This window comes from Nyctibius grandis, chromosome 4 (assembly GCF_013368605.1).
Source record: "Nyctibius grandis isolate bNycGra1 chromosome 4, bNycGra1.pri, whole genome shotgun sequence".
NCBI lineage: Eukaryota > Metazoa > Chordata > Aves > Nyctibiiformes > Nyctibiidae > Nyctibius > Nyctibius grandis.
Window position 1 is genome coordinate 42,165,312 of NC_090661.1, and position 21,379 is coordinate 42,186,690.

The window sequence follows — 21,379 nt, forward strand, 5'->3', positions numbered from 1 at the left end:
GAGCTCTGAAACTTCCAGGAGTACTGCTACTCCAGTACTTACTTCAGTGATGTACTTTTGAGTAGACTAGAACTAGTAAATAGGAAATACATGCACAAAGTCTGATGCCGTAGTAATCAAGGACTCAAACTATATGCTATCACATGAACATGAGTTATGCTTTAAACAAGGTATTTTAAGGGTCTTGTAAATTTTTCTGAAAACTTCACAAGGGTGTAGAGGAGCTGTGCCTAGCGCTACTGAAGAGACAGCAGATAAATTACCTGCTGTAAAAAAATTTATCTATATCTGGTGCAATTCTTCATTCCCTTTTTAGCATAAATTAGCCCTTAGCATTCTAGTCACACAAAATAAACAGGAAAATTTTCTTCTAATATCTTCTGTTTCTTTTTCTATACTTTTTTTAAAAGGAATCTCAGCTTTGAAGAGCACCACACTGACAGAAAAGATAAGCAGCATCACTGGCATGTACACTTTTATCATACTCTATGGTTCTGCTTCCCATTTTAATATAATAAACAGGATTACAATATGAGGAAGGTCTTCAGAAACAGCTCCTTCTTAAAAACAGAAGGTTCTCCAGAATACATACCTTTACACACTGTTCAGCCAAATCTCTGCTGGTTCTGTTGTTAAGTTCAACAACAACTAAACGATTACAAAGTGCCTTGATAGCTCCATCCACTCCCACAATCCTACGGGTGCATTCAGCTGATACATCCAGATAATATGTTATGGCACGAGCTGTTACTTCTAATACATTGTCTGGAGCACTTTCATCAAGAAAAATTTTGCACAGTGCTGGTAAAAAAGTTCGAGGAGGGCATCTGCAGGAAAAAAAACCAACACAACAAAACATTACTAAGTTGTACAAGTTTTTCTACATTAAGTAATTTCATACACTTTCACATTAACAGATTAATGCTTTTCATGCTGACATGATTTGCTCAACTAGTTTATAGTTGGTTCACAGCATTCATTTAGAAGGCTAGGATGCAGGCACCTCATACACACTCTAAAATTCAAACCAGTAATCCAAAAAGATGCTGTATTAGGGAAGAAAACCATCAGAAAAAAAGTATTCTTGAAATTTTAAAATCATACACGGAAAATTTATCCTCTTGGGAAATAATTTTAGGAATTAACCTCGTATCACCAAACAGAATGCATTTTTTGTTAACAGAGCTTCAAGATTCATGATGATAAATAGCTACTTAATCATGAAATATTATGATCGATATAAAGACTAAAGATTTTGGTTTTGCTACCCAGTTTAATTCTCTGAGTGGTCCTTCTTCCCTATGGTATAAACATTCTCACTTGTCTTTTTATCCTATTTCAGTTTCCTCCCCCCTGTCTCATTCTTTTTCCCTAACCACACTGAGAACATATTTAATTCATTTAGCTTGCTTCTACTGCATTTTCTTTTCATAGCCATGCCTCAGTAGTCTCTGGCTCTCCTCTTTATTGTTAGCCTCATTTCCATACGCAAGGACGGTCAAGAACACCCCCACAACTTCATAACGAAGTAAGCAAGCTGCAACAGTCCTTCTTCTATCCCTCTGACATAACAGTATACAAACCAAAATGGATGGTCATAATAACACTTTTCACTATTACAGCAGTTGTGGTTAAGATTGATTTGGATCAAAAGTTCTAAGACACGGAGCTACACTTTAAGATAATTTATTTTCCAACAGCATACTTACTTAGCAATAAATAACTTAATATAACGATTGTTCACTGCAGCAGTAGAAGAATTCCAAGGTGGTGGTGGGCAATTAAGTGAAGGGGATATATGCTGTGACAGCAGTCAAAATAACTGGATACCTCATCCCTAGATGTAGGAGATCAGAACTACATCTACAGGAGGCAACTACTGCAAACCCTAGTTCTTAAACTAGGGTTTTGGTCTGCAAAAGAAGGCCTAAAACTTTCCTAAATCCAAAGAGAGAGAACAAAAAATAGCAGCATGCTTTTTGGTCTGGAAGACAGGTGAAGTATTCACTGATGACCCACTCTGAAGCCTAACGCAGAGGTCATTCAGTGTCCCATCTGCTATGCACAGTGACTCAGAAAGGCACAAAATCCTGCGACAGCAAAATGCTAATAGTTTCCTTGAAGATCTGGCCGTGCTTTATGAAGTAGTGAAATAATACTGCCTGGCAAATAAATGCATTACCCAATGATCCTCAATGACATAAGTTAGCTTTATTGAAGCTTCACTTATTAAATCATACATTTAATACTTCTATTAGCCTATCCAGCCTATACTGTCTGTTGTTCTTAAGAAATTTGCTATTTAACTCCACTTCTTCATTAAGAGTTTACACAATAACTTTGCATTTTGAAGACATTATCCACTGGATAAAAAAGTCTGAAATTTGTACTCATTATTAGATGACTACCATACAATGACACAAGAAGCCTTTCAGTACATAAAATTTAAAGCAGACAACGCTACCTGTTGCAAGTGTTTTAGCGTTGGATCTTTTACACTGCATTTTATTCAACACCAGACAGATCAGTAAAACATTGCTATGAACAGTGTTCTTCACACATTATATTGCAAGGAAAAATATTTACCAATAAACACAAATTTTAAAAAATACCAGAACAGACCAAAACCAGACACGTATAACCAAGTGGAAGGTAAGGAGCGCCATTGTAATACTAGCAAGTAGTAGTAAACCATTTTTCTTAGATTTCTAAAGACAGCAGCAGAAAAAACCCTCTAGATTTTTGCAGAGAGTTAAAAGCAATAGTGAGCAAATCTAACATTTACATTTTTCCTATAGTCTAACAGTTTATAGAAATAAACAGCATAAATGGAACTTGGCTGTATTTTTTGAAAATGGAAATTTAAAAATTTGGAAGAAATCTGCTCCTGTCCTTAAAACACCTGCCCACAAGAGCCAATTACCTAGCAGATACAGCAAAAATACAAAGTTACTAAAAGCCTATCATTTATACTGAATTCTTTGCCAGCACACAAAGGCTGCGTGCATAGTATCAGCAACGCTCTTCTTATAAGAGCACAGCTCATTGGCAAAAACTTAAGGGTTTTTTTAAAATGATTTTTTGCCAGAACCTCTAGCTACATTAGTCAGAGGTCATACTTTTTCAATTAGGAGGCTAATAACCTCCCCTTGCTGTCAGGACATTTGTTTTCTGACTGAGAGGAATGATTTCCAGTCCTCCAATAAGGAAACCAAGTTCTATCATAAGGTTTCAGGAAGAAACTGTAGATTCATCATACACTTAACCTGTGGGAATTACTTGGTTCTCAAAATAAAAAGCTACCCAGACTTCAGCTAATTTTGTGGACTGTGGTAACGCACGTTGAATTCCTATGAAAGCAGCAATAATAACTTCACTTGTTCTGAAAAAATAAATTATTTATCTTTTCTGAAAATAGCAACTGATCTAATTTTAACAAGAGCTTTCACAAAAAATTCCTTCAGGCTACTTCAACATCTGAGCTCTATGTACTTGATGCTTGTTTCTTTTAACAGTTCAGTTCGGGTTTTTTTTGGTTTTGGGTTTTTTTGGAGGTTTTTGTTTTGTTTTGTTTCATTGGATATTGCTAGTAACCAGGAAGTTGAGAGCTAGACATGCAGAAGAGGCAGCAGAAATATAAAGGTTTACTAAGGACAATAATGAAGACTGAAGAGAAAAAACAAGGAGGGAAAAAAGCAATACTGAAGCTTTAATTTAAGTGCCAAGTTCTTTTTCTCCTCCTTTCTCTTGCAGCAAATGAAGACGCAACACATGAAAACACAGGCCTGACAGTAAAACAGAAAAAAAACACACCAGCTTTGTGGCATGAAATTCTATGCAGTATCCGCTCCAGTACACACTAATTTACTGCAAATAAAACATTTGTGATGTGTATTATCTTTAATATTTTTTTCTTCTTAAAAGTTATTTCATCGTATTTCAATGCAGAACTCATTAAATAATTTTAAACAGTTGCCTGTTACCTAACAATGAAAAAAGTCTAGCCTTCTAACTGAATGCTCTAGACCAACTATAAACAAATCTAACAAATCATATAATCAACGTGTAACAGAAAAATGCATAGTAAAAAATGTGAAAATTAGGATGGTTTATAAAGAAGTATCTGTCATCTAATGATGCATATAAAGATAATATAAAGCTTGATCATTATTACAGCTCATACAAATTTAGAAGTAACAGAAGTGTAAACTTCGTTTTTCTCAGACACTGTTATCAGGGCAAAAAAATCAAACTGGAATGTTTGTCTTAGTCTCCAAAACAGCAAATGAGAGCTGCTTCTTATTATTTTAGCACACAATATGTACAGTTGTGTCATCTTCTTCCCGCTCGCATGTCTCTCAACTCAAACAATTTGGTTCAAGTTCTACACAGTACAGTAATACAAATTAGGTTATTATCCCTAAAGTCATACCAGGCAATAAAACATGCACAGAAGTCTGAAGCATTTCTGAAGAAAGCAAAACAGATAGACCTGGATTCTATCAGCCCTGAGTCTCTGTCAGCGAGACTGTCAAAAAGTATTTCTATTATTGTTTTATGAACATTGCCTTAACAATCTATTATATATGGCTACCACTGTTTCAAAGAGGCCATGGCTGGCAAGAGATCCAACTTGCTTTTTTCAAGCCCCAACGGGTGACAGCAACACTGACATGGGCTTTGAAAATAAAGTCAAGTGATCAGTTGTATTCTCAGATACAAAAGACACATTTGGCCAATGCAGTCCACAATACATCAATGTGCCTAGACAGGATCTCTACGCTATCTTGTCCACCGCTCTGTAGTATTATTTCAGGCCAATTCATTGCTATACTCTGTTCTGTTTAAATACTATGCCAGCGTTTACATACTATGCCAGCCAAATACACAAGGTTCTTCACTACTCATACGTAACAGTTTTTCTAGTCAGCTACAGACTAGTATATGTAAATGATTTCCTAGAATTTAAACAGTATTCTAATTGCACAGACTGTGATGAATAAGACAGTAAATTTCTGTGCTGAACTAAGTGAAGCAATCCAGTAGCAGGAGCTTCTTATGGACAAATGTAACTGACTGGCCTTCATTAATATCACATAAGCAAGCAGGCAGGAATGCATATACACACATGCATGACCTGCAAGTTCAAAATACGGCCTTCTTCCCACCTTAACTTACGGCAGTCTTATGATCATTAGACACATTAGATCAAGACTGAGCCTTACTCATGGCTAGCTCTGAACTTCTCACCACATTGTCTTCACCTGTCCAGAAAAGTTCCTAACAATGTTTAGCACCTCCTTCTCCTAATCTATTGACTGTGACATACAAGTCACTGGTATTTGTCACACTGTATGTAGCATCTGAGGGCTCTTATCACAGATCAGGATCTCCCTGCACTACCAGAGCAAAACAACAGATTCCATCCCAGAAAACCTAAAGTATAATTGTACAATAAGGCCAGATACAGACAAGAGAATGCAAACTAATCATCCCACATTATTATATCTTGATATCTCAGCAGTTTTGACAACTACTATTTACTGGTTAGCATATCTCATCATTACATTGGATTTCCTTATTCCACTTCTTCACAGCTTTTTAAAGCATGTTACTATGAGTTTACCATCAGTTAACCCATCACCAGCATTTTCTGCTATTTTAATAGGGAGGTTCTAGGGAAGACAATTTTTTATTCCAGCTTCTCCAAAAGCTATCAAATTAATGAATTGCACTGTTGTCGTTATGCCCACAATTGCTACCTAAATTCCCGCTCTGAATGTGCATGTAAAATGACCGGGTAAGAATGATGCTCTACTTTGCTTTACTCAAAAGCAATAATATTCAGAACAAGAGGAAGATGTACAACATAGAAGCAAAGCGCTACTCTTACTGAAGGTCGCAGAAGAACTTTAACCTTGCTTCTGTAACAAATAAAGCTACATCCTTTGCAAAACTATTTGGTGCAGGCATGGTAATTGGTAGAATCAAGAGCAGCAGCTGAATAAATGGAGAGCAAATTTACTGCACAACTAGATAAACCACATTGACTGCTAGAGTTTTAAACAGAGGGATTAACACGCATATGAAACATCCTCAAGACAAAGCAAAAAACCCAAACTTCAATATTCTGTAGTAAAACATCGCTGTATTTATTTCATGGTGAAAACTGCAAACTAGCATTCCAGTAGACAAAGAGCAGTTAGCTACACATGAACTCTTCATAAACACACACCTGCCATACAGATAAGTTCAGATTCTTTTTGCCTCCTGAAGTCCACTCGGGCCTTAGCAGTCTTTAGCTAGTTCCTGCTAGCGAGGGAACAGAAAGTACCTGTTCTGTCATTCACACACAGTCTAGATCAATGACTGAAACTGTAACAGCAGAAAAGGGCATAGAGAAGAGCACATCCCCAGTGCTCCAGCTACAGTCTTCTCAAACAGGTGGTTAGAATAATTACAGCATAGAGTTGTACAGCCGACATTTTGAAGAACTTCAGTCTTTATGCTGTAGGTAACTGTTCTATGAATAACTGTTATAAACAGAAGTACACAGGCCAGCTTTATAGAGATCACCCTTTAACCCCAAAAATCCGCACTATTACATAGGTCTCTCGTGGTTGAAACTATGAGCATCTGCTCTACATGTCTCAGGGACAAGAACATGCATGTGTGAGTAGTGCCAGAGTAAGGCCTGGAAAGGGTAGATGGGAACACCAGCACACGACGGGAGATGGGATGCAACACTGTCACAGCCATATAGCAGGTATCCAAAGCACACCCTTCCCTTCCATCACACAGCCCCACTGTGGATTTCTGTGTGCTGACACTTGACCCCTAAGAAAAAGGGAAAGTCTTACCCTTACTCAGTGGATGGTCTCTACACCTCAAAATGGCACAAATGAGCTTTCAAAGTAGTCCTTGAGTTCTCACTCGATCCAATCCTGAGTAAAGGCACCTTTTTACTACAGTGTAAGCAAAGGCAGCACAGGGAAGAGAAATCCACTGCTCACCTGGAAGCAATTCGAGCAACCAAGTCCGAAGAAGAGTACTTTCTGAGGACCAGCCTCTCTTTTTAAATGAAGCACCAGGTAAGCAAATACAATCAACACCAGCAGAAACCAAAGAGTGAGTCTGACAAGCCATGTTACTTACATGTCACTATTACGCCTTAATTCCAAGGTAAATCCCTACTGGCTTCCTTAGCCAGGCCAAAATAGATCTAAGGGACCTAAGACTGTCTCAAATATTTGCTGTAGAAGATTACGTCCCATCAGTAATATACAACCTAATGCTGTTCCAACTAAGGCTATGCTCAGAACTAAAATGTACTTTGACAGGTAGTGAAGCAAAGCATTTCAGGAGTGTCTGTACCACAGCGGCTACACATGGGACTTGCTTTTAGAAAACTGCCTACGTGGGAAATACAAGGCTGCCAAAACCTCCCGGGACAGCAGGGAGGCTGAAGGCAGAACTATGGCACTGAATGAACGAATACGACAGGACAGCAACTGATGTTCAGCTTTTAGTACACTTCTATCTACTGACAGATGATGCTTTTGATTTCCAAGAGAAAAGATGACTAATAAACCTTTCATCACTGCAGGCCTCAACTCCCATCAAGGAGAAAAAAAGCAAAGTGCATAATTTCTAAACTTAAAACATCCCAATACCAAATCGGTTTCACCATGTTGCTTTTATCTAGACCACACATTAACCAGAAGAAGTAGTATATCTCAGAACAAAGAAATTATGACTGACAAAAAAATACTGATGTATCCTCAAAGTTAGGGGGCATGTGGAAATCACTCTGTTCACAATGATCTATTTGCAGTGGAATAAACAAAAAGATAGTGGTGAGTTTGTTTTAATACAGGAAAAAAATATCTTTTTTTTAATAGTTTTTATTCTTTCAAATGGAAAAGTAATGGTTAATAGGAGCTAATAGGTAGCTCCAAAGTTCAGATTTCTATTTAGGCACTTTTCCTAACGAATATGAAAATTAAAGGAAAAGATTTTTACATTTTCATTTCTAAGAAGCTATATTAACGTCACATTGGGCACTTCCTAAAGTACTTTAAGAGAGTCCTCTCAAGACAGGTGATTAGGGACTGACTTAGTGAACTAATGAGGTTACTCTGTGTTACTCCTTAGTGAAAGACCCACTCCAATGAGTTAATGAGGTTACTCTGTGACCAATGCTACAGCTCTTGCTAATTACTTTAAGTCTCTCAGTTCTGGATGTCCACCCAACTTCATTCCTGTACTCCCAGGATAAGAGCTTCTGCTACTTATTATACTGCAAGTCTTCCACCCACCATGTTGCAAAGATCTTACTGGAAGACAGGTTTGTAAAAGACAGTTTTTAAAAGGTCTAAAATAAGTACTATTCAGTATCAATATTTACCCTTTTATTCTAATGCATTAAGATTAGGGTAACAAAGCATTCTATTTCCTGTACTGACATCAAGAAAAGAACTAAACCACATTAAAAAGTGCTGATTCTGTACAATTTCTATTTAAAAAAAATTCATGCTTTCAGCGTTAAAATGAGTTTACTAGATTGAAGACCATGATACACAAATTCTTTAATATACATTCTTCCTCTAATTGATTTAATTGATCTAAAAACATTTTCTAAACATCAAAATCATACTGATGTCAAAAAAAGCTAGGGAAATTTATCAATACAATTATCTTACTATACAGTATTTACAATCAGCATAGCTCCATATGCTGACACACTTCTGAATCTTTCCTTCCCCCCAGCCACCTCTTTAGGAACAGGAGTATCCATAGGTATGCAAAATTCTTAAACAGCTACAGCAGTAAGCTCCTGCCAGGGATAAGCCCTTAAACTCAAATGAGGTGACTCAGCTGATTTTTACAGCTTGCCACTGTAAAAAGATACCAAGGAAGTAAAAATAGGCACTATAAACTCATTTCTGTAACTACAATTCATATTCTCCATGTACTTAAAAGCCTCAGCCAAAACAGCAACAATAACGGTAGTTTAAAGACTACTGATGTGTTCAAAGAAATCCGAAAGAAGGAAAAAAGACAACCCCACTTCATCGCCAAAACGGTTAACAGAACTGCCGCCAGCATTAGGGTGTGTTACTCAATGCCAGAGTACGGGCCAGATCCGGTTGATGCAGAGCCCCCGCCATGTGACAAAACCTTCGGCTTCAGGCGCCTGGTCCAAGACATGTGACTGGTGGCAGAAAACCAAGCCCAGCTGCCTGCCAGCACTTGTGCTGGATCTGTAATGCATACCATCTGCTGAGACCAGTTAAAAGTGGGAAAATAAGGAATTATACATGCCTACACCATTTAATAATTATTTAATATGTAGTAATTTCAAACAACTAAAAATTAAAATACTGCATTTAAACCTCATTAGTAGTTATTTTTGAGGAAAAATATACCAGTTAAATATTTACAACAATGTGTCACACAACTTTAAAGTTTCAAAGAACATACATCCTGAACAACTGATTTGTTCTTAAAGCAATAGTAATTCCAATTTATTTTTTATTAATGATTGTTTTTCTTTTCTGTAGTTCTTTCCATGGAAGGAAATCTCAGATCTCAGACTTTCCCTCATTGTTTCTTTTGCTGAAATACCATTTTGTTTCCACTGCTGAACCAAAAACATCAGCAGAGTAATCAAGATCATCCACAAGAGAACTGCCCGCACACTTGCATTGCCTATTTGTATTCTCCTGGACCCATTTCCAAAACATATTGTACACTGCTTTCTTACAGTGCTGTTACGGAACAAATAAAGGCCAGAAAACACCCACTTATGTATAAGATTTTAGAGATACCATGCTATATTTTAAAGGTATAAGAAAGAAGCAACTGAAAATTAACTGCTAATTTAGGAAATTTTACCACAATTACAAAATATTCAACTTTTACAACTCTGAATCTCTACTCCTGACTGCAATCACAGCTCAGGCCAATAAAATAAAGCTACAGAATGAACAACTCCATCCTGTATCTCTTCCAGCAGAAACTCTCTATTCTTAGAAATTAAAAGAAATTAATTTAGAATTTAAATTTGACATTTAGAAACACTTTCAAACTTCCTTTTAGCTAAATAAAGGACAGACAGCTGAACCCTCTTCTGAGAGTTAACTATCAGGAGGGAACACATCATCTAAGTATTCAACTACACATTCATAGAATCATAGAATGGTTTCGGTTGGAAGGGACCTTAAAGATCATCTAGTTCCAACCCCCCTGCCGTGGGCAGGGACACCTTTCCACTAGACCAGATTGCTCAAAGCCTCATCCAACCTGGCCTTAAACACTGCCAGAGAGGGGGCAGCCACAGCTTCTCTGGGAAACCTGTTCCAGTGTCTCACCACCATCACAGTAAAGAATTTCTGCCTAATATCTAATCTAAATCTACCCTCTTGCAGTTTAAAACTGTTACCCCTCGTCCTATCACTACATGCCCTTGTAAAAAGCCCCTCTCCAGCTTTCCTGTAGGCCCCCTTCAGATACTGGAAGGCTGCTAGAAGGTCTCCCCGGAGCCTTCTCTTCTCCAGGCTGAACAGCCCCAACTCTCTCACCCTCTCTTCATAGGAGAGGTACTCCAGCCCTCTGATCATCTTCGTGGCCCTCCTCTGGACTCGTTCCAACAGTTCCATGTCCTTCTTATGTTGGGGGCCCCAGAGCTGAACGCAGTACTCCAGGTGGGATCTCATGAGAATGGAGTAGAGGGGCAGAATCACCTCCATCAATCTGCTGGCCACGCTTCTTTTGATGCAGCCCAGGATACAGTTGGCCTTGTGGGCTGCAAGAACGCACTGCCGGCTCATGTTGAGCTTCTCATCAACCGTCACCCCCAAGTCCTTCTCCTCAGGGCTGCTCTCAATCCATTCTCCGTCCAGCCTGTATTTGTGCTTGGGATTGCCCTGACCTGCATGCAGGACCTTGCACTTGGCCTTGTTGAACTTCATGCGGTTTGCGCAGGCCCAGCTCTCAAGCCTGTCCAGGTCCCTCTGGATGGCATCCCTTCCCTCCAGCGTGTCGACCACACTGCACAGCTTGGTGTTCATCGGCAAACTTGCTGAGGGCGCGCTCAATCCCACTGTCCATGTCGCCGACAAAGATGTTAAACAGGACCGGTCCCAATACCGACCCCTGAGGAACAGCACTCGTCACTGGTGTAAACTTCAGTAAATATCAGTTGCGTAAAATGAAACAACAGAAAAAATGCACAAAGAAGAAACAGCTTCTGCATGACAGGTAATTTCTAAATTTCTAAATAAATTATCGTTAGCTTTGCTCTTGAATTTACACAGGATGTGTTGGGCTGACTTTTGCATTTTTCAGTATCTTATGAAAGTTATGTGGAATTACTACCCTGAGGCATGGCATATGTTTGTTCTCTTATCTCCAGAATTTTGTAAATATTTTGCAGAAACTTGGTCGACAATAGCTGAATAAATTAAAGAATTTGAAACTACAGATATTTCTGCCTACGATTTCCACTAATAGCAACCTCAGTTGTGCAAACAGATAATGGTTCAAGTACACATTACATTTGTTGCTTATTTCATTTTGAAATGTTAATTAAAACAAAAAGTATGATTTTGTAAGTGTGCCCAAATATGCACATCTCCCCACTAGCTTCTGCAGGATTTCCAGGTACTCAGAAAGAGAACCAACTTAAACAAGACTACTTCCATTTCCCCATTACCAATCTACTGACCAATCTACTCTGTCTACACCTCATACATAGCCCCTTTGTAAGAGGCCGAATCTTAAAATAATTTGACTGGGACAGTCATTCAAGAAAGGAAGCCCGCTATTTCAAATTCTTGTAACACCTATTTTATTGGTCTCATCCAATCTATTAGGAGATGAAGTCTTTCGAAAGGTCATTAACTAGCTGCCTTAAAATTCTGCACCCATCTTTTGTGTAGTACTTGCAAGAATTACTTCAATTTTATATCCTACACAAAACCCTGAACAAAACAAAGGGTACTTGATGATACCACTGGAAAAAAATTTTGAAACGGCAGATTAGTAAATAGTGACAAAGACAGTGTGATGAGTTATACAGAACTGTCTGGACTACTCAGAGGCACGGGCTCATTTAAACACAATGTGTTTTAACACACACAAATGCCAAGTTACAGATTTAGTCTAGGTAATACACCAAGCCATGCCTAAGAAGAAACAATCACATCCTGGAAAGCAAGTCTGAAGATAAATAACTAAAACAACACTTCCTGTACAATGTTTTGGAAACATCTAGCAAAATTTGGGATGTATAACTGGTAAGAGTAAGTTAAATGTACTACTATAAACAGCGTGGATGAAAGCAATACTGGAAAAGACTTCTGAAAAACTTGGAAACTGAAGAATTGGAGAGGGGGAGGAAGATCAAGAGCTGATGAAATCCTTGTGTGCAAGTACATTCACAGTAAGAACGACACTGGCTTTTAATCCAATAGGAAAAGGTGAACAGACTGCCCATCACAGAATGCGGCAGTCTGGCTAATTCATACGGAAAAGACCAAGCAAATTTCTACAACAAAGACAACTAGGCAGCAGGCTAAATATCGAAGTGGGGTAAAATTAGGTAGGATGCCCTATTGGAAGCATTAGCTACACATTATGCTTGTATCAAACAAGATGCTCAATTCAGTAATAACCAGGTAAAACACAGGGGCCTATGACAGAAGAGAGGATGTCAATTTAGATGACCTAATCTTCCCTTCCGGTCTTTGCAGCCATTAAGATTCCCAAAATGACGAGACAAGGCTAATTAATCTCCATAATACCCATGACAATGAGGCCACAATTCTTATTTTACAATGAGCAACCAGAAAGACGTTAGCATGTTAAAACTCTTATGGTTACAAAAAAAATGCAACCACCCAACAGCAGCCTTAAAAATCAGAAATAGTTCTAAACCTTATGCTGTAACAAGATAGCTCCCCGAAAAACACAGCACACACCCCTACTTCCATCTCAGAAAAGCGCTCTATAGGATGCTGAAAATCCCACTATATTGGAGTCCACAGAGTGACTGACTCCAGTGCTGCCATTTCATTGCTGCCACACCCTCTGCCTTTATTAAAAGGAAAAAAAAGTCAGTAGGAATCACGAGTCTTGCCATTGTAAAGCTTAGAAAATTTCATTTCTTGAGAGATGTCTGCATTACTCCAAACCAATAATTCACTAAGAACATATGCTTTGCATGGTTTGAAATAATGAAAACTCTGGTCTATCGTTGACAGAAATACTTACCCTAATTTACTCGTGGCTGCACCCCAGCACAAAACTGTAATAATGGCCTGACTATTTTTTTTTCCTTAAAATAACAAAATGAGCAAATCTGTACGACACACAACATGAAACCACCCTGATACAGACAGAGCTGCGCTCTCAGCCTGTTCGTTTTATCAAGATTGTTAGATCTGTTAAAGGGCACTTCACCACCATCTGAATTACAAAGATGCTTTCAAAGCCAGCCTAAACTTTAAAAATAGGCCTGAAAACCGCCACTGTGGATTCCTATTCCTATCTCTACAAGAAAAATTGGTTTTCTGTCTATATCTAATTTTAATTTTCTGGAGTTATACAATCCTGATAAACACAGGAGCCTGTAGTTTTAAGCAATCAAGAGGAGGCAAACCTAAACTGTTCCACATTATTCTACTGCAGTCTCACTCGCTCACATCCAGAGAGTCTTTGATTCACTAGAATTTCTTCTGACACTTGTTATGGCATGTTAGCAAATAAAAGGTAGAGATACAGTAGTGAATACATACCTAGAAAAGGTTTAATATAAACTAAACATATTTGATCTAAAAAAATAAATGGAAAAGATTTCTATTTTACACATTAAACCCCTAAAAACAAAAATTATACAAAGGATCATCATTTATTTTTCAAATAAGCTGGTGACTCTTGATAATTCATTGCTGCCCACATCTGTTAATGCTAAATATACTGAGGTGACTTAGGGCAGAGCCAACGGGGAAGATATGCTTTCTCTTTCTGAGCATTAATAAGGCCTATTTCATCTGTTGAGTGTAGAAAAGATTCCACTCAGGCTTTACTTTACTTGTTATACTAGTGCCTTGTTTTACAGGTTTTCTTTGTAATTAAGGAAAATAATTAAATAAAATTTTCTTTGCTAAATACTTTTACTCTGGCAGGTAGGGAAAGAAAATAGCAACACAAAGCCGAGATCTGAAGAGTTCTTGTTTTATTCCACCAAAAATAAAGTGAAACAATCAGACAGGGCAAAAAAGATAAACTGAAACACCTATGTGGAAAAGGGCTGTATTAATAATGTGAGATTGTAACGAACAGTGTCTACGTTGTCTTTGAAATTACCTCTAACAATTTAAACACTAAAAATATCATTTCAATTATGTTTATATAAAATGCATATTTGAAACTCCTGTTAAAGCTGACTTAATAGCACACAGTTTAACTACAAATTGGGACTAACACTTATAATCACAAGTTTAGCTATTTTACTCTAATTCAACTACTTAACAGAACCATTTCTATTCACTCATTACATTTCTGCAGTTCAAGCTAGTGGCAAAATGTTAGCCATTCTTCATGCTAAATGACTAAGTGTCTGTGACTCATTATCACCAGAAGATGAATATGCTGCTGATTTTTGTAATGCTAACGTATAAGTAAAACTAAAAATAATTTAATCAGATAAAATATGTAAATCCAGGAAGAAGTAAAGAAACGCCAGTTATTTGGCACCAGTACCTGTTAGTGGCTGCACACTCCGCAATCTGTCATGATACTGCTAGAACTTTGCTAGAACACTATGAAATACACCACCATACATTTGTGCCTACTTCCATTTTTCTGATTTGATTTGAAACACTAGTTTCAATATCCATTACTCTTGTACAGAAACAAATTATTAGCTTAAAAATATACCATTTTCTTGAGAATACGTTTGCATATTACTTTACCACAACAATGAAGTACAAGATTTTGAAGCCATCATTTCATGCCTTTTTTTTTAATTTTTCTCCAATTTTGTGATCTTTCTTTTCTAAATGAGACTGTGTATTGCCCTTAACTCCTTAAGAAATCAGTCTGAAAACAGTGTTGTGCTTTTAGGGAAAATGCACAGCATTCATGTCAATATTCTTCATGTGTCTTTGTTTCATAGCTTTGCCAGTCCTGCAAATACGCAGCTTTTAGTCACCAGATGTACTTCACTAAAATTACAACCTTTTTCTTAGCTTACGTCATAACAGCAAATCATTTCTTATATAAAAGTAAACTAATACTTAATAGCTAAAGTCACTCTGATTCCTGAAGAGCATCACACTTCATTCTCCAAGAAGCTGACTATTTTAAGATTCCACCTTCCATCTTCTAGGTGTTGAATTCCATAGGTGAAAAATTTTCTTAAAGTTTTCTTAGTCAACATAATTAATAGCAATAAACAATTCCAAGATCTTGAAATAACATCTGCACAGCATATAAAAGTTTAGGAATGCTCTTCTTGCTTAACAGAAGAAAAAATGTTGTAAACTCTAGAGACTGGCTTTCTTACCAACAGCAAAATATGTCCACATCATAAATCAGGCATACACTGAAACCATTTTCAAAATTAGTTCCTGAAAAATGAGTTTGGCAACACTTCTGTCACATAGTAAATCTCCAATTTAGACAAGCAATAATTCCTTTAAAAACATCGCTGAAAAGCAACTTTAAAATATTATCAAAGATTATTCTAGTTACACTCTCTCAGCACATGACAGTTTTGGCTACTTGAACTGTCATTTGGAAAGATTTTTAAAATACTTTTCAAGACATCATCTATTGCTTACAGAGAGTTTCAAAATAAATAAAGTAATTCTGAAATGCAGGCTGTGACACCACAAGCACCCAAGACAATCCACTGAGATGCTGCCCACTGAAGAGTGTAGAACTTTCTCTGCTTCTCCCATATTTCCAGCTACGCAGTTCCATCTCCAGTAATCATCAGACACCTCTATAATCTGCTGTAATTCACTGTAACAGCAGAAAACTAGGCAGCTGCTTCAGTGGGTTTAAAGAGCAGCTTGCTCTTTTAGTGAATTAGAGGAGTTCAGTAAGCCCTGACACTGACATGAATCAAGAATATGTTGGGAGGAATTCCCGTGTTACTAAAACATGGGAAATTCCATCTACATACGAAGGAAAACTTCTTTACTTTGAGGGTGACAGAGCACTGGAACAGGCTGCCCAGGGAGGCTGTGGAGTCTCCTTTTCTGGAGATATTCAAAACCCGCCTGGATATGACCCTGTGCAACGTGCTGTAGGTGAACCTGCTTTGGCAGTGGGTTGGACTAGATGATCTCCAGAGGTCTCTTCCAACCCCAAACATTCTGTGATTCTGTGATGCTGTGAATAAAAATAGTGAGTGATAAATGGGAAGAAGTAGCTCTCCCTTTTGAACGTATTGAGCTACTATGGCAGCTCACCAATACCATAGAACCATACCTTCAGTGTATTCACAGTGCCAATTAAAAGTAGCAGTTTTAACTTTACTGTAAAATCACTTTAACAGGCAGGGAACCTTGATAACTTTTGCCCAATTCACATTTTATTCTCTTCTGTTTGTCTTTGAGGGAAGCTTACAACAACAAAAGAGATCAACAACTCAGAAGACCAGTAAAATTAAATTATAGCAAGGCTCAAAACAAAAATTAAAATGCCAAACGGTATTTTAAATGTTCCTTCTTTCAGACATAAAAACAAATTTTAAAACCACAACACTGCAATAATAGAGCATTAATTATCTATGCTTTAAGACAAAAAAAGCACTTGGACTATTTAATTCACTTATATTCAGAGGAAAGTCTGTTCTAAATAAATTGCATAAAACCCACAACTGGTTTATATTTTAAAACCTGACATTTTGTTCCTGATTCTCAAATACCCAGAAGATAGGCTTACAAATGCTTATGCCCACACTTCTGTTCTATACTGAATACACTGAAGCAGGAAATTCACCTAGATTTCTCCGAAAAATTCATTCCTAACTATCAAATTCTTTACTACGGCAGCAAATTAAGAAGTCAGTAAATCAGCTTTTCTGAGGCTGAAAACATAGTGCTCCACCAGTATCAGTACTACAAGGGACAGACAAGGAAGTCGAATGCTTTTCCCTACAATAAGTCTCTCTCAAGCCAAAGTTTTACCTGTAAGTTCGTCAAGGCCAAGATCAGGCATTTTCAAATTTTAAAGCAGTGTACAAATCTCTGCTCACTGTTATGTAACTACTACAAATCCAAATTTGAGAGATGTATGAATTTTACACTTCCTGTAGTAAGAGTGGTCGTGAAAGATTAATAGCTTTTAAGAGATAAGCCGGAAAACTGTTCTCTTCTTCAGGGCTACAAATCTAAATACTGTAACAAACAGGTACCTTCTTAAATGCTGCTAAGCGCACAGGCCTAAGAAGCAGGATGCATCAGAAAGACACTAGCCATACTCTGAGATGCAAAAGAAACGAAAGTGAGAGTAATGGAAAAAAAAATGGAAAAGAGGAGACATGTAAGAGCATCAAAATAAGAACTGGGGAAACAAATAAAAAAAAAAAAGATATATCAGATTTAAAAGTTGTGATTGTTTACACTTTTGCTATCTCCTTTTCGTACTACTCGTGGGCCCTCACAGGAATCAGTATAACACATACACAGCAACACTATTAAGTAACTGAAGTTACATCAGCATTTCGTGCTGTGAGAAATATAAAAAGGAATGAGAGCAGGGACTGTACTATATGAAGTATACAAATGGAGTTGAGAAGGAGTGTGGCATGAGCAGCAACATTCTTCAAAGAAGGGGAAAAATATTTGTGTGAACAGTGATTAATATTTCTGATTTTTGTTTGGATTTACAGAGCTCAGAAAAAGCTACTACATCTCTTGAGAAAAGCGTTTCAAGAGTATGGATGCTTAAATATATCTAAGTGATCATTATAGTTTTAATGTAAAAGGAGTTTTTTCTACCATTAAAAAAAGCCAAAACCAAAAACCCCCAACACTTCCACATTGCAACTCTGAATACGTTTCTTTAAATTAAACAATCAGATCGTGTGTCAGAACAGCAGGGTGGATCACTCTCACAACACTAATCAGGCAACAGTACTTCAACACGACATTAACGGAAACTCTTCATTTCAGGCATCTACACCCAAGTTCAGTCCGTAAAAACTTTTGAGGCTGAAAGTTTCTAGGAATGTTAAATGTTACATACAGCTACCGAGAGAGGAAAATCACATTCCATGAATGAAAGCCAAAACTACTTACGTTTCAAAACAGCGATCCACATTGTCTGACATCAGAAGTAGCATGCATAGCTGTTCCAGTGCTATTAGCTGCATATCCCTTTCATCTCCCTGCCCCATCTGCAGCCATTCCAGCAACGTGTCTGGGTCCACATCTGCCATGTTGGGTTTGGGTTTTTTTTTTTTTTAAAAAAAAGCCACCTCTGCACAAATTAAAAAGTACCAAAAATATCCTTTAATTGTTCAAGCCAGACTAACTTGAGCACAATTAATATCTCTCTTCAGCCAGCCTCAGGCTTTGGCAGTTTTCACCTGGAAAGTAAAAAAAAAAAAAAAAAATTAAAAAAAAAAATCTCATCACAATCTTGTCTTTAAAGTTTTATGGATTTGCTCCTGTCTAAAATGTATAGCATATTTTTGGGCTGACATTAAGAAAACTTCCACATATTTCACTAGCAACTTTTTTTCAAGCTTTATACATGAGTAAGCAGTAATGAGTTTGTTCTGTTTCATTGGAAATAAATCTCTAGTTCCAGCTGAAACTCAAGCAAGACTTAGAGCCTACTCTTATTTATAGGATAACTCAAAATTAAAACTTAAGAGTTAAGCACAGTTTTTTCTATTTTTCTATATTCTCAAAGCTAATATAAAGACAAATAGTGCTGTCTTGCCTATCCCCTTTCCTTTAATATCACTTTATTACAGTGTCCAACTTTCTGAAAGATGAATTACCTCCTCACTAAAGTATTCAAATAGACACATCAAATGTCACATTTTAAAAACAAACCCACAAAACAAAAAAATTGACATGTACAACTAAAGACTTGCAGAATCTTTGCAAAGGTTTTATTAATCCTTCACCTTGTAATAGCATTCAAACATAAGGAAAATAAGCTTTTTAAGTCAAAGGATAAAAAAGACAATTTAAGAATCACTTCCATTTTCAAGAGTTAGGGGTTTGATGGGGTTTTTTTTTTGAAAAAAAATGTATCTAATTCATTGCTTTAAAAAAAAGCAGTAATTCAAATAATTCATGTACATATAAGGAAAACAACATTATTTGTTGACCCAATGCCATAGTTGTACATGCAAGCTGAAGACCAAAAAAGCCCCTTTAAAATTTTAAGAGACATTTTTGACCTATGTGCTTGCTTTTTACTTTGTGTTTGACTAACAGATAGTCAAATTCACATTCCATGCCTAAGAACACAGCAAACGATTATTTTCATATAAAGACTAAAACAAAAGTTACAAACCAATCTCTCCAAATTAAACATACAAGAAAAGATTGACCATTTTAAAAATATCACTTATAAAAGCAGAATTACTTTACCACACTCACAGGTAAATATGAAATGCTGGACAGTGTCCCCACAAATGGGGGGGGGGGAAACAGAAGCTCGATCTGGACAAAGTCTGCCTACTTGTTTACTTGCTGCTAATGAGTTAATAGTTAAAAAATAACTCCATCAAGGGCACATGTACAAAAAGGAATCAGAAATTGGTATTATATGGAGAAACATACACTGAATCAGCAGTGCTGTTTCACAATAGCTTTGAAGTCAAAGATGTGACAAAAGTATGACAGATATGATTTTTTTTTATAATTTAGGACTATAACAACATTCCAGATCAATTATTGCTTGCCACTTATATTTTTGTTATTGCTGCAGTCTTGCTGTAAAAAGTAACTCAAATGTTACTAAATTCATGCTCTGTGCTTTAAACAATGCCTGTGATCCTCGAGCTGTTTACAGACTGCATTTCCTGTTCCAAGACTAAATAAAACTACTTTCAGGCAGCACAAGTGGGATCGTATTGTAAGTATAGTACGTCTCCTTAACGAGACTAAATTATTAACTTCGGGGGTGGGGCGGAAAAAAGGGTGAAGGCAACAGAAACAAGAAAATTAAGAGAGACAGTGAAAGTGGGGTAAGTTCAATACAGGCACCTGCTGTTCCTCCACCCCAGACGGGCTCTAACCAGGCGGAAACGAAGCACCGAGCAGAAAGCAGAGCAGGGCGAGAGGCCGGCGGTCCCCGGAGAGCCGCACCAGAAAAGGGGCCAGGCCGCAGCTGAACTCATCCCCCACCGCCCGGGCCTACACAGGCACAGACGGGCCTCGGGCCAGCGCGCGGGGATTCGGGGCCCCCTCCCCACGCCCGGCCTTCGGGGAAGGGGAGCCCTCGCACCGGCGAGCCTGCGGCCTGAGGGGCTCCCCGGCAGCGCTGCCCCGCTCTGCCCCTCACACCCACAGAGTTTTTCCGGCACCCACCGCCGCCCCCGTCCAGGGCCCCGACCCGCAGCCGGGCCTCCCGGCCCGCTACCTCCGGGCTTGCCGACACCGACCCGCCAGGTCCGGGCAGCAACGCTCGAGTTCCTGGCGAGCCGCAGGCCTCGCGGGGTGACCCGGCCTGGCGGCTCAGGAAAGGCGCCATCTCACCAGCAGAAGCGGCCCCGCACCCTCCCCGCCCCCGCCGCTCACCCTCGACCTCCCGGAGCCTCTTCGCCGGAGCCGACCCCTCCTCAGCGCCGCGGGGAGACAAGGAGAGAGGCGAGGAGACGGTAGCGGCAGCCCAAGCCCCGCAGCAGGCGGCAGCCAGCGGCATCCATGGCGCTCCGCCCGGCACGGGATTGGGTGGGCGGAGGGGGAAGGGAACCGCGCCGCGAACTCGGGGGGAGGAGCTGGCGCCGGCCTAGCGGCCGCTGGGGACACTACGAGAGCGGCCCGGCCGCCTTCCGCCTCTGCGGCGAGAGCGGCTTCGCACAGGGCGGGGAGAGCGCCGGGTACGGTGCGTCTGAGGGTTCCGCCCCCACGTGTGCCTCCGCTAGCGGAGCCGCCGCCGGGCCCCGGCCTGCTCTTGCGTCCCCCACCGGGGCTGGCGGCCTCCCAGGGCGAGAGGCGGCCCGCGCCTCCGCACCCGTCTCTGGAGGGGCCGGGGCCGCCGACCCAAGCGCCGTGGAGACCGCGCTCACCTCGGGCGCTCCGTGCTCGGCCCCAGCTCGGCTCCCGCTGCCTGAGGGGAGCCTCGGGCCCCGCTGCCCCTCCCTGGCCCCGCAAGGCCCTTCTCGGCCAGGTGCCAG

At 39.2% G+C, this 21,379-nt stretch overlaps 1 protein-coding gene across 9 annotated transcripts in view; it reads right to left on the minus strand.

The window, feature by feature from the left end:
- Positions 1–20,987, minus strand: part of HECTD1 (HECT domain E3 ubiquitin protein ligase 1) — a 66,337-nt gene extending 45,350 nt beyond the window's left edge. For all 9 annotated transcript variants that reach the window (XM_068398176.1, XM_068398172.1, XM_068398170.1 and 6 more), the window contains exons 1-3: positions 20,781–20,987; positions 18,318–18,607; positions 593–827 (exon numbers count right to left, since the gene is read on the minus strand). In XM_068398176.1, coding sequence (XP_068254277.1) covers positions 593–827; positions 18,318–18,457 — 375 coding nt within the window. In that variant the 5' untranslated portion in view covers positions 18,458–18,607; positions 20,781–20,987. The remainder of the gene's footprint in view (positions 1–592; positions 828–18,317; positions 18,608–20,780) is intronic.
- Between the last annotated feature and the right edge of the window lie 392 nt (positions 20,988–21,379).